Source organism: Oryctolagus cuniculus, chromosome 3, assembly GCF_051225735.1.
Source record: "Oryctolagus cuniculus isolate XC-2025 breed Fujian yellow rabbit chromosome 3, ASM5122573v1, whole genome shotgun sequence".
Lineage (NCBI taxonomy): Eukaryota > Metazoa > Chordata > Mammalia > Lagomorpha > Leporidae > Oryctolagus > Oryctolagus cuniculus.
This window is the reverse complement of record NC_142869.1, coordinates 173757391-173771116: the sequence shown is the minus strand read 5'-3', so window position 1 is coordinate 173771116 and position 13726 is coordinate 173757391. Positions and strand designations below refer to the sequence as shown.

The 13726-nt window shown below is 47.1% G+C and overlaps 3 protein-coding genes across 3 annotated transcripts in view; 2 read left to right on the top strand and 1 right to left on the bottom strand.

Moving 5' to 3' along the window:
* The window catches only part of LOC100343388 (aldo-keto reductase family 1 member D1), a 65913-nt gene that overhangs the window by 26713 nt on the left and 25474 nt on the right, over positions 1–13726 (bottom strand). Inside the window, exon 3 of the mRNA XM_051849851.3 lies at positions 578–694. Coding sequence (XP_051705811.1) covers positions 578–694 — 117 coding nt within the window. The remainder of the gene's footprint in view (positions 1–577; positions 695–13726) is intronic.
* LOC149127604 (uncharacterized) lies at positions 5942–12582 on the top strand. The gene is made up of 2 exons (XM_089329541.1): positions 5942–7059; positions 12446–12582. The coding sequence occupies exon 1, from the start codon at positions 6006–6008 to the stop codon at positions 6984–6986; it is 981 nt and encodes a 326-aa protein (XP_089185667.1). The 5' UTR covers positions 5942–6005; the 3' UTR covers positions 6987–7059; positions 12446–12582.
* Positions 10571–12709, top strand: LOC149127603 (endogenous retrovirus group FC1 Env polyprotein-like). Its single transcript, XM_089329540.1, has one exon. It carries the CDS (start codon positions 10850–10852, stop codon positions 12560–12562), a length of 1713 nt encoding a protein of 570 aa, XP_089185666.1. The 5' UTR covers positions 10571–10849; the 3' UTR covers positions 12563–12709.

Here is a 13726-nt window from a genome sequence, read left to right as displayed (position 1 = left end):
CCAGTCCCAAAAAGACAGATATCATATATTTTCCTTGATCCAAGGCAATAGAGTACCTGAAATGTAATATGCTGGAGTGAAATAGACATTCTGAGATTCGATGATTGTTTACAGCTCCTGTCTCTTCCATTGAGGAACAGTACGTCTTTTTGTTAATATATTTGTTGAACTCTTTTACTTAGTGTAGGGTTAACTACAATGATTAAGTAAACTGAAAATAGATCTTTGTAAAAATTAAGAATGGGAATATGTGAGGAATGAGGAGGGAGGGTTGGAGCATGGGTGGGAGGGAGGGTGGGGAGTGTCACTTCATTCCCAAATCTGTGTATATGAAATACATGAAACTTGCATAACTTAATTAAATTTTTTTAGAAAAGAAACCACACTGAATTTAGAATCAAGAAACTTGGGGTCCAGAGCTAAGTCTGCTAACATAATCTTTTTTGGCATTTTTCAGGCTCTGAACCATACTAACAAAACTGAGTCACATTCAGGGATGCTAACAAGCTTCTTGCCTATAGCTGTTGGCTCATAGTCACTGGGTTACAGAGACCTATTTGTAAGCATCTGAACTTACTTTGAAGGCCATGGGTATTTCAATGATGTAAAGGTCCACATAATCAAGCTTGAGGATACTGAGTGTCCTCTCCAGGGTTGGCTGCACCATCGCTGGGTCTTGGTGTGTAGCCCACAGCTGAAAGAATCAAAGGGGGAGAATTAGCTTATTTATATACAATATTACAGCTCTTTTTCTTTGTAAAGCATTAATCTACATCTTATTCACTCATTTCACAAAAGTATGCTTATGCTGCAGCATCATTTGAATATCAAAGGAGTTGATAAAGATTCTTGATATCCAAGTAAAACTACCCAAATATAGTACAAGAGATATCAATATCTACTTGACCACAGAATGCACAACTCAAGGACAAAGTCTTCCCCTGACCCATGATAATTTCCTAGTTGGCCCTTAGCATGTTCATTTTTCCTCTTATGAAACTAGGGAACATGCATCTAGCAGATATCCTGACCTAGCCTGTCACCTCATTTTCCTGCCACTATGACAAAATACATGTTACAAATTTGCAAAGGATATGGTTATGTGTAGTTTCAAGGAATCCTTCACCTTAGAACAGGGGTACAGAAGAGTGGTGAAATGTTAAATTATTGCATACATTTAAGTTCCTTTTCCTGCTCTTTTGTTCTCATTTGCTTCTTCTCAGACTCCAGGCAATTCTGTTAGTTTATATTTTGAATCTGCTTTATTACCATAGTGTTACATAATGAATATTAAGGCTTGGTTTTCATCCTGAAATAGGTGAGCCTTAGATGTATAAAATGTATGGTGCCATGGGATACCCAGACTAATCCTTCTTCCTCTAAAAGCACAGTGAAGAGAAACTCAATGTGGAGACAGCAGTGGAAAATGTTTTTTGTTATCAATGTGGCCTATTTGATGTTGCTGTTATCATTCTATCTAAGTGCAAACTCTTATTTTCCATAAGATACATTTATTAGTTTTCTGACCAAAGTGCAATGATTTCCATTGTTTCTTAAACGAATAGCCAAGGAAAAAATATTCAAGAAAATAAAATACAAGTAAGAACTTCAACTATTAGATTCATTCTTCTAATTTACCCTAAACATCCACTTAGTCTAATAACGTAACAAAAACTTTGCAATGTTAAGCAAAATGTGAACAGAATAATTTTCATTGTTACACTGTTGGGAACTTTGTTAATGTCAGTTCCATGATGAATAACATGCAATGAAGAACACACAAAATTCCTGTCATGAGATGTGATCCTTGTCCCCCACACTCAGATGATGTCCAAATAAAGTTGAAAGTTCTGCCAGCCTTTGAACCTCTAATTCTCCCTACAGAAACCTTGGAAGTAAGGAATGTGCCCTGTCCTACAGCTATGTACAAGTTGTAGTAAAACAAACCTAAGCTTCTGGGGTCAGCATTGTGGCATAGCAGGTTAAGCCACTGCCTGCAGCACCGCATCCATATGGATGCCTGTACAAGACCCAGCTGCTCCACTTTTGATCCAGCTCCCTGCTAATGTGCCTGAGAAAGCAATGAAGGATGGCTCCAATGTTTGGTACCTGCACTCAATTGGGAGACCAGGAGGAATCTCCTGGCTCCTGGCTTCTGGCTTTGGTCTGGCTCAGTCCTGTTTAGCCATTTGGGGAGTGAACCAGTGGATGGAAGATATCTCTCTCTCTCTCTCTCTCTCTCTCTCTCTCTCTCCCCCTGTATAACTCTGCCTTTCAAATAAAATAAATCTTAAAAAAAAAATGATGGATCCAAGATGGCTGAATAGGGTATAGCCACACTTAAGCTGCTCTGGGATATAAAAAGAATAAAGGAAGGACTATGTTTACAGGGATCTGACTGATGAAAATTTTGGTGAAGCAAAAAAAAAAAAAAAAAGACTCCAGGACAAGAAGAGAGAGACAGACACTGCTGCTGCCAGCCATGTGGTACCGTCAGCTGCCAGCTGTGAGCCACCACCTTCCCAAGCCAAGGTAGGAAGTCATTGCCACATGCCCTGCCGCTTGCAGTTTTAGGAAAGAAGAAATTCCCCAGCCACCCACTGACTTTCACTTCAGCCTGCAGAGCTGACTGGGGTCTGAGCAACTTCCGGGCTTGGAGCAAGGAAGCTGTACTGCTTTCCTTTTCTCCCCTTCTCCACCCATGCAGAGCACCTTACTCAGCAGGGAAAAGCTGCACAGTGTGCCTCTTTTCTGCTCTTAGCAGCACCATAGTCAGAGTCAGGGCATCGTGCGGGGCAAAGGACAGATCCCTGCATCCTACAACTGTGGGAGACCCAGGGGAAGCTGCTGGCTCCTGGCTTTGGATCAGCTCAGCTCCGGCTGTTGTGGCCAATCAGGGAGTGAACCAGTGGATGGAAGACCTCTCTCTCTCTCTCTCTCCCTCTCACTGTCTGTAATTCTACCTCTCAAATAAATAAAATAAAAAGAAAAAAGAAATGTTTAAAATTAAAGATCTAATGATGCATCCTGAACACTTAGAAAAACAAGAACAAATGAAACTCCAAATCAGCAGGAGGCAAGTATCACAGCAGAAATAGATGAAATTGAAATAAATAAAAAGTTCAACAAAACAAAAAAGGGTTTTCTTGAGAAGATAAGTAGGTAAATCCCCAGCCAGACTAACAAAGAAAAAAGAGACAAAACTCAAATTAATAAAATTAGAGATGAAAAAGAAGATATTACAACCAATACCACTGAAATATAAAGGATCATAAGGAAAATACTAAAAAGAACTCTATGCTAATAAAGAGGGGGGGGAGGAGGAGAAGGAGGGGGAGGAGGAGGAATAGGAGGAGGAGGAAGAGGAGGAGGAGGAAGAGGAGGAGGAGGAAGAGGAGGAGGAGGAAGAGGAGGAGGAAGAGGAGGAAGAGGAGGAAGAGGAGGAAGAGGAGGAGGAGGGGGAGGAAGAGGGGAAGGAGAGGAAGACGAGGAGGGGGAGGAGGAAGAGGGAGAAGAGGAGGAGGAAGAGGAAGAGGAGGAGGAAGAGGAAGAGGAGGAGGAAGAGGAAGAGGAGGAGAAGGAAGAGGAGGAGGAGAAGGAAGAGGAGGAGGGAGGGGAGGATGAGGGGCAGGAGGAGGAAAAAGAGGAAGAGGAGGAGGAGAAGGAAGAGGAGGAGGAGAAGGAAGAGGAGGAGGGAGGGGAGGAGGAGGAGGGGGAGGATGAGGAGGAAGAGGAAGAAGAAATATTTTCTATCTGGCCTTCCATAGAAAATTTCCTAGCTGTGATTTCATAATATAAGAACAAATGGAGTAAAATATGTTCTCATCACCTAACAAGAAAATAACCACAGCAAATTAACTCTATCTTTTGTGCACAGATCATCATAGGAGGTAGTATCAGTTACATAGTATTGAAAATGAAGGTATGACTCAGAGAAATCAATATTTCGAATAGCATGTGGCAAGTTCAAACATAGGGCATATGATTTTAAATCATATATCAAGTGGCCTCAAAGGTCATTTTCTTTCTAGTCTGTCAGATTTTCTGATTTGTAACATGGTATTCAATCAACAAACATTGAATGTTTTCATGGAGCCCAATGGGTTTGAAGTAGTAGCAGTTTATGAATAGTGGGTACATAAACTTCATCAAGTCTGTACAGCTAGGAAATACAGTATCCATGATTTTAACTTAAGAGGTCTGTCCAGATACTACTAAGACTGCTATACCTAGGGTGTTAGGCAACTGGCGCAGGGATAGTCTCTTATCTGTGCCGCAATCTACATTCTATGCCCCGGTACCAGCCGCCATTACTGAAAGCCAGGTAGCCACATGGCCCAAATCACCTGTGCCTAGCTCCACCCTCAACCTAATGGGATTGGCTAATTCCTACCTCACTGCCCACCCCCTGGAAAAACTATATTAGACCCCCATTCCAGACACGCACCCCCTTTTTTCCTTCGCCACCCCTTCACTCCGGTCTGTAGGTTGCTCCCCAGTAAACCCTCTCCCTTACTCCGGTGTCCGGTGTGCTTTGCGACAGCTAACATTAAGATATAACATTGGGGCCGTGACTCGGATAGCCTTATATTGGTAATCCAGCATCTTCCAGTGCTCTGGGGTCCTGGATTTTTGCCAGTTGTGAAGCACATCTCCGGAACTCTTTCCAAGCCACCAATCGCTCCGCGACCTCCATCCACACATTGGCCTTCCAAATTTTGAGGTAAGACACGGGATGAAAATTCCTCACGGCGAGTGCTATTTGAGTGGTGGTCTACTGTCGAATACTCGCCTGACTACTCTCGTAAAGGTCATAGCACTGAACTCTAGCCACCACTCCTACTTCTACTTAAGGCCTTTAGCCTCTATGGACACTGTGTCCAGGCAACAGTGGGTGTGAGTGACGACTCCATCTCTGTTCGCCTCTCTACAGGCTAGGCCCTGGGCTCCAGTGGGCGCTTGGGTGACAACCCCGCCTTCTGCTCCCATTCCTCTCCTAGTCAGACGGCCAGGACTTCAAGGACGCTTGCTGTCCACTGATCTGACCTACTGAGTCGCCATGGGAAATTCCTCCTCCCGCGTTCCATCTGATTCTCCTCTTGGTTGTCTTTTAAGTAATATGGTCCCTCTCAAATTGGCCCCAGCCCTCAAGCAGAGACGCCTAATCTTTCTCTGTAATCGGGTGTGGCCCAAGTATGACCTTGACAGCCAACTGGGATGGCCTCTCCACGGTACCTTTGACCCTGATATCATTCAGGACCTTTATCACTTCTGTGAGCATTCGGGAAAATGGAGGGAGATTCCATACGTTCAAGCCTTTTCCTATCTTCGAACTAAACCTTCCCTGTGTACTTCTTGCTCTCCCGCTCAGGTCCTTCTGGTCTCCAAGACTCCCACTCGGGGTCAGAGGCCTGAGCAGAAAATCTCGTTCCCTATCTCTAACCTCCTTTGATCCTGCAGACGAACCTCCCCCGTATCGCTCCAATCTACAGGCACCGACTCAGCCGCCTCCCGAGGCCTCAGCGGCTGAAGTTCCAGCGCCATTATCTCCCACGCAGCAGATGCAGAGTCCACCATCGGCTCCAGCCCTGGCTGCGTCCTCACCTCCCCCTCCCACCGAATTCCAGGGGGTGGGGTCAGCCACTGCTCCCACCTTCACTGCAATCTCTTCCATTTTATCGAAAGCCTCTTGCTTATCTATTCCTCAAAACTATTGTCTGCCGTGTACTTCCTCCTCAGCTCCTACCCCCACTCCTACCGTGCCTCCCCCACCTTATTGCCAGTTCCTTGCTTATCTCATCCTCAGGGCATTCCGGCTCCCACCACACCCACCATACCCTTAACCTTATCCCAAACCCAATCTACACTTCAACCTCCCCCCTTGCCCTTTCCAGGATCCATATTCCATCCCCGCCCTTCCTCTCCCTCAAGCCCTTCCCCTACCTCCCCCTGCTCCCAGTCCCTGAGTCACTCGCTCCCAAGCAGCAGCCAAGGAGCCCGCTTCCATGCTACCCCTACGGGAGGTGGCAGGGGTGGAGGGCATCGTAAGGGTCCATGTCCCTTTCTCACTTGCTGATCTTTCACAGATCGAACAAAAATTGGGTTCCTTTACCTCTAACCCAACAGCGTACATTAAGGAATTTTGCTGCTTGAGCCAATCTTATAATTTGACCTTTCATGATATCTTTATGATTCTCTATAATACCCTTCTTCCAGAAGAGCGAAGGCGAGTTTGGGAACAAGCCCGTCTCCACGCAGATGAGATCCATCAGACGGACCCTGCCCGTCCCATAGGTGCAGACGCGGTCCCGGAGCAAGACCCCAATTGGGATTACAACTCTCCTGGTGGTGTAACAGCCAGAAATCATTTTATCACCTGCTTGTTAGCCGGCCTAAAGAAATCCACCAGAAAGGCCGTAAATTATGATAAGCTGGGAGAAGTTATCCAGGATAGGTCAGAAAATCCTTCTGCCTTTTTGCGGCACCTAACGCAGACTCTCCTCCAATATACCAGTCTGGATCCGGAGTCTCCCGATGGCCGCAGTCTTCTTATGAATCATTTCTTTGCTCAGAGTTTTCCAGATATTAAGGCAAAGTTAAAGCGGTTTGAGAAGGGTCCATTAACTCCACAGGCAGAAATTCTAGAGGTGGCCTTTAAAGTATATAATGGGAGGGACGAGAGAGCCCAAAAGCAAAAATTCCAGATGCTGGCCAAGGTTTTCCAGCAACCTGCTACCTCCAGTAACTCAGCTAACTGCAGGAACCCTGCCGACAGCAGAAACCCTCCGGGTCCATGCTTCAAGTGTTGCCAAACGGGTCGCTGGGCCAGGATGTGTCCTAATCCCAGAGGCCCACCGGGTCCTTGCCCAAAATGCCGCCAGAAGGGCCACTGGGGTGTGGACTGTCCTCTTGTCCATCGAGGCAGTAGGCTATCCTCCTCACCTATGCCCCAGGTTGACATTCTAGGGCTGGCTACTGAGGACTGAAGGGGCCCGGACTCCCACCACCCGACTACGGCCATCACTTCGCGGGAGCCCAGGGTAACTGTGACGGTAACAGGTAGGCAAATTTCTTTCCTTATTGACACAGGGGCAACCTTCTCAGCCCTTACCCAGTATTGGGGGCCTACCTCTGCTGCCTCAACTCCATAGTCGGGGCGGAGGGAAAGCCTTATAGACCCTTACAGACTCCAAAACTGCTTTGCATAATTAATATGATACCCTTCTCCCATTCTTTCCTTGTTATACCTCATTGTCCCACCCCCCTCTTGGGGAGGGACATACTCTACCGATTTGGTGGTTTTTACCCTTCAGCCTATGGCCGTGTCCTCCAGCTCGCCTTTGCCTCCCTCTTTACTATTTCTCTCTCAAGATAACCTGGTCCCAGCCACCCTACCCATGTCAGGACCCCTGTCCACAGTCAACCCACGGGTATGGGACACTAGCCACCCTACAGTGGCAGCCCACCATCCTCCCGTCCAAATAAAGTTACAAAATTCCTCCACATTCCCTTCCCAGCAGCAGTATCCTCTATCCCTTTCCAGCCTCCGAGGTTTAAAGCCTATAATCTCTAAACTTCTCCATCAGGGCCTGCTACGCAAGACTAGCTCCCCTTTCAACACCCCAATACTGGCAGTAAAAAAGCCTAATGGGTCCTTTCGCCTGGTACAAGACTTCCACCTTGTTAACGTAGCTGTAGTGCCAATACACCCTGTGGTCCCCAATCCATACACCCTCCTTTCCTCTATCCCTTCATCCACATCTCATTACTCTGTCGTGGATCTAAAGGACGCTTTCTTTACCATCCCTTTACATCCTAACTCTCAGGACATCTTTGCTTTCACCTGGACTGACCCGAACACCCAAGTGTCCACTCAACTAACCTGGACTGTACTCCCTCAGGGGTTCCGCGATAGCCCCAGCCTCTTTGGTCAGGCCTTGGCAAGTGATCTGGGCACCCTGGACCTAACACCTTCCTTTCTTCTCCAGTACGTCGATGACCTCCTCCTTTGCAGCCCCTCGGAGATAGATAGCCAACAACAGACTGCTACTCTCCTCAGCTTCCTAGAAGCCAGAGGTTACCGGGTATCCCTCGCCAAAGCACAGCTCTGTGTGCCTGAGGTAACCTATCTTGGGGTTCATCTTACCCCCACCCTCAAATCTATCACTGTTGACAGAAAGCGCCTCATAGCTGACCTCCCACCTCCTTCTACCAAGGAAGAAATTCTTTCCTTTCTAGGCCTGGCAGGATTTCTACGATCCTGGATTCCAAACTTCTCCTTCTTAGCCCGTCCACTCTATGAAGCCGCAAAGGGGCCCCTCCAGGAGCCCCTTGCGACTCCAATTACCTCCCAGTATCGTAAGCTCCAACAGGCTATCCTACAGGCCTCTTGCCTTACACTTACCAGATCTCACACGGCCCTTCCTTGTTTATGTCACCGAAAAGCAGGGAACAGCCCTGGGAGTTCTCGGACATCAAGCGGGTCCCTCTTTTGCTCCTGTGGCCTATCTCTCAAAAACTTTAGATCCCACAGTTAAGGGTTGGGCACCCTGCTTACAAGTGCTAGCCTCAGCAGCTTTCCTCATACAAGAGTCAAAGAAACTCACCTTTGGCTCACCACTTACCATCCTCTCCTCACACCACTTATCAGAGCTTCTGACTTACAAAGGCCTTCAGTCTCTTCCACCATCTCGCACTCTGGCCCTGCAGGTAGAGCTAATTGAGGACCCTACCCTCACTTTTAAACCTTGTCCTCCCCTTAACCCAGCGACTCTCCTTCCCCCTCCTCCTCCATCTGCAGATTATTCAGTACCTGTCCACTCCTGCATTGAGACTATTGAACATCTATTACCTCACCTCTCAAACATCCAGGAGGGTCCCCTCATTAACCCCACTCTAGTCTGGTTCACAGATGGTAGCTCTATCTTTCATGAGGGAACAAAAAAGGCAGGATATGCTGTGGTTTCAACCACTGACATCGTAGAGGCAGGACCACTCCCTTCTAATACCACTAATCAGCAGGCTGAGCTCTATGCTCTAACCTGTGCCTTTACTCTGGCAAGAAACAAAACTATTACTGTCTATACTGACTCAAAATATGCCTTCCATATTCTCCTATCCCACTCAGCTATTTGGAAGGAAAGAGGCCTTCTTACTACTAAGGGACAGCCATGTCCAACGCTACTTTCATAACCCCTCTCCTAGAGGCAGCCCATCTTCCGACAAAAATTGGACTTGTCCACTGTAAGGCTCATCAGACTGATAATTCTTCCATCACTGCCGGTAATAACAGGACAGATCAGGCAGCTCGTCAGGCGGCGCTGTCCTCTACTCCTTCCATTGCATCTTTCATTCCACCTGCTATCCACCCTCAGGACCAGCTGTCTCCACAGCCCTCCACTCGGGCTATCTTATTCTATCTCCACCACCTGTTTCATCCCAATGTCTCCTCTCTATTATCATTTGTCAAACAGACCCTTCCTCTCTCACCAGAAGATGCCAAATATCTTCAACAACTCACCTCTTCTTGTTCCGTGTGTCAAAGGACAAACCCTAACTCTAACCTCCATCCTCCACCCTTCCCTTCTCATCAGGCCAGAGGACACCTGCCTGCCTCTGACTGGCAGGTTGATTTCACCCATATGCCCAGAGTGAGACGTTTTCAATATCTCTTGGTGTTGGTAGATACTTTCTCTGGGTGGGTCGAGGCTTTCCCTACTACTAACAAACGGGCGCTAACCGTTTCCAACATCCTACTTCAGGAAATTATCCCCCGTTTCGGGGTTCCTAGCTCTCTGCAGTCAGATAATGGTCCTGAATTTACATCTCAGGTAACTCAGCTGCTGACTAAGGTGCTTAACATCCCCTGGCACTTCCATATCCCTTACCACCCTCAATCTTCAGGAAAAGTAGAAAGGGCAAATCATACGCTAAAAAAAATACTGACTAAACTTTCCCTTGAGCCTCACCTGGACTGGACTAAACTACTTCCTCTGGCCCTGCTCTGTATAAGGGCCCTTCCAAGAAAACCTCTCAATATTTCACCTTTTGAACTGATGTACGGACGTCCCTTAATCCCTCCAACTGTACACTCTCAATCTTCACTCTTACCATCCCATCTACTCTCACCTCTTAGGTTTCTCCAATCAGAGCTACAGAAATATACAGACACCCACTGCCCAGCTCCAAGTCCAACTACCTCAGACAGCTCTCCTCCCATCACAGTGGGAGATGAGGTCTTCCTGTCCTCTTCACACCTCTCCTGACCTCCCACTCCCACTAAACTACAGGCTAAATGGATTGGACCTTACTGGGTTATTCTCACTACTCCTACTGCAGCAAAGTTGCAGGGAACCCCTCACTGGATCCACTTCACCCACCTTAAGCATTCTCCTCCCCCTCATTATACAGTTACTCCCACAGGGCCACTCAAAGCCAAGTTTACCCAGTCTCAGGCTCCGTTGCCAACGATACCTGAAAACCCAGATCCTCCTGTGCTTAATGAACCCACCTTGGAGAAGCAATAATCATCCAGCCATCCGCCAATTCCAATTCCGGATAAGTATTGATCCCCTCTTACACCACTACCAGATCTTCCTACAACTCCTGTGGGAAGAGTATCAGACACACTCCTTACCTCTTGACCCCTCTCAGCTCCTTTTGGATATTGAAGACTTACACTTCCAGGGAACCTTCTCAGACCTCACTCCCTCCGAGATCTACACTTTCCCATACCTTCTATTGTCTCACTCCCTCTTCTATACACCACAATGAAACTCTCAATAATATCATTCCTTCTACTCCTCTGTGTCAGTCCCACATCTGCAGCAGCCCCTGGAATGCGTTATGCATGGCAATTTCAGATATACACTACTTCCACCCACCCAAACTACTCAGTGTGACCTTTTGCCCCACCACAGGCTGTGCAGGTCCGATCACTTTATATTTTAACTTTGCTCAGGCCTGCATACTTAACTGTTATGACTGGGCTAGATACAGTTTATCTCACTTCATAGCAAATCCATATTATCTGTGCTTAACTAAGGATAACAAAGGCTCATGTAATGATAACTATTGGAAAGGGTGCTCATCATGGTCCTGTAACTATTATTACACCGACCAAGGACAGGGCATCCCCAGAAAACAATTTTATAAGGTCCTTCCCCAGGGAAAACCCACTCTAAATAGGAGGCCACAGTTAGGCCCCGACTACTGGACCCAACCTCTCTTAGCCTTCACCATAGTCGACCCCCACCTTCAGGTCTGGCAAGATGGGGTCGAGGGATCTGTCACTTTGTACAGAGGAAATAACCTGCGAGATCCCCATGGAACCATAAAAATTATCAGGATCTACACTCAACTCCCGACAGCTCCCATGGACGTGGTGGTCGATATGGTAAAGAAATCCTCTGAACACCTGTCCCAGCTAATTAACCCAGCCAAACCTCCCCCAACATGGCTACAACTTATCAATCTGTCTCTTGCCTTACTTTATCAACTACCCAACTCTACGTTACCCCCGGCTCTCTATCAACAACAATGCTTTATATGTGCTCCTCTTCAGGAACCTCTTATTGCAGCTACCCTGCTCACCAATGTTCCTGCTTCTAGGAACTCCTGCACCCCCAATCCTCAGAGAATAATCAGTCATCTTCCTTTGCATTCTGGAGGCCAGGACACAATGTGTTGGACTACCACCATAACAGAACAACCCAACGGGATTTGGCCCACTAACATTCCTTGTGTTATTAACATAACAGTTAATCCCACAGCTTCCTTCTCTAGTCCACATGGAACCCCATTTCTCTGTAACTGCACCCTGTACAGTTGTATTAACCATTCTACACCTGGCCCATGTGTACTGGTGATACTCTCCCCCAATCTGACATTATACGACTACTCAGAGTTTCTTTTACAGGTTAATCCCCCTGTCCGCAAGAAACCAGCAGTCCTCCTCCCTGTCCTGGTTGGAGTCAGCCTCGCAGCTTCCCTCTTCTCCGTGGTGGTCTCGGGAACTGCTCTGGGCCACAACATTATGTCCATCAACCGGTTCCAAGAGCAGCTCCAGCAATTACGAGAGGCGATCTCTAGGTCCATTGAAACTTCCGCAGATGCCATTCGAGGCCTCCAAAGCCAGATTACCTCACTGGCAAACATAGTGTTACAAGACAGACGGGCTCTGGACCTTATAACAGCTGAAAGGGGAGGAACTTGTGTTTTCCTGGGAGAACAATGCTGCTATTATGTTAATCAATCAGGGCAGGTAGAGCAAAATGTTAACAAGCTCCAGCAAATTGCCACCTCTATAAAGCAGTCTGCCCTAGGGTCCGGAGAATCTCTCTTTTCCTCTCCCTTATGGAGTCCACTGGCCACTTGGTTAATGCCACTCCTAGGACCATTGGCCGCTATTTTAACCCTGTCTTTTGCATTACCATGTCTATTTAAGTGTTTACAGGAAGTAATCATGGAGCGAACCAAAGTCTTCACCAACCAGGCTGTCAACCAGGTGCTGCTGCAGGGATATGCTCGGCTCCCCACCCAGGAGATAACAACAACAACTTAAGACTCATCGCCTGGGCCAGCAGGAAGCAGCTATGGAAGACAGACCATCGCCCCCTTCTCCCCTCCTGGGCGTTTGTTATCCCATACAATGCCTGCTTTATAAAAAACAAAAGGGGGGAATGTTAGGCAACTGGCGCAGGGGTAGTCTCTTATCTGTGGCGCGATCTACATTCTATGCCCCGGTACCAGCCACCATTACTGAAAGCCAGGTAGCCACATAGCCCAAATCACCTGTGCCTAGCTCCACCCTCAACCTAATGGGATTGCCTAATTCCTACCTCACTGCCCACCCCCTGGAAAAACTATATTAGACCCCCATTCCAGACACGCACCCCCTTTTTTCCTTCGCCGCCCCTTCACTCTGGTCTGTAGGTTGTTCCCCAATAAACCCTCTCCCTTACTCCGGTGTCCGGTGTGCTTTGCGACGGCTAACATTAAGATATAACATAGGGGATACGGTTAATTTTTTGAAGATTTTATTTGTTTGAAAGGCAGAATGACAGAGAAAATGGGAGAGACAGAGAAAGAGATCTTCCATCTACTGTCTAAATGCCCAAATTGGTGAAAAAGCTGTAGCTGGGCTAGGAAGAAGCCAGGAGCCTAAAACCCAATCCAGGCCTCCCACATGAGTGACAAGGGCCCAAGCCCTTGGGCCATCCTCCACTGATTTCCCAGTTGCACCAGCAGGGAGCTAAATAAGAAGTGGAGATAATAATCCAAAAATATCAAGGTTTTCAACTCGTCTGATTCATCATGATTGCATGAAGTCAGACATACTGGTGTCTCACATTCTGCATTTTCTTTGCCAATATATGATTGCTAAGGAAGACCAATGTATAAAAATCTTATCTTACAGAATTAAATATATACAATAGTTAAGAAAAGTGAATGACAGCTAAGTGCTGTATCATCCAATTAAAAAAAAAAAAACAAACAAACCTGGCACCAGCTCTGTAATACAGCAGGTTAAGCTACCGTCTGCAGTGCTAGCATCCCATATGGGCACCAGTTCAAGTCCCAGCAGTACTACTTCCGATCAGCTCCCTGCTACTGCACCTGGGAAAGCAACAGAAGATGGTCCAAGTCCTTGGACTCCTGCATCCACATGGGAGACCTGAAGGAAGCTCCTGGCTTTGTCCTGGCCCAGCCCCAGTTGTGGCCATTT

Bases quoted from the DNA above. Each gene is read 5' to 3' on its own strand.
- LOC149127604 (XM_089329541.1), top strand. From the start codon at position 6,006: ATGCTACCCCTACGGGAGGTGGCAGGGGTGGAGGGCATCGTAAGGGTC.
- LOC149127603 (XM_089329540.1), top strand. From the start codon at position 10,850: ATGGCAATTTCAGATATACACTACTTCCACCCACCCAAACTACTCAGT.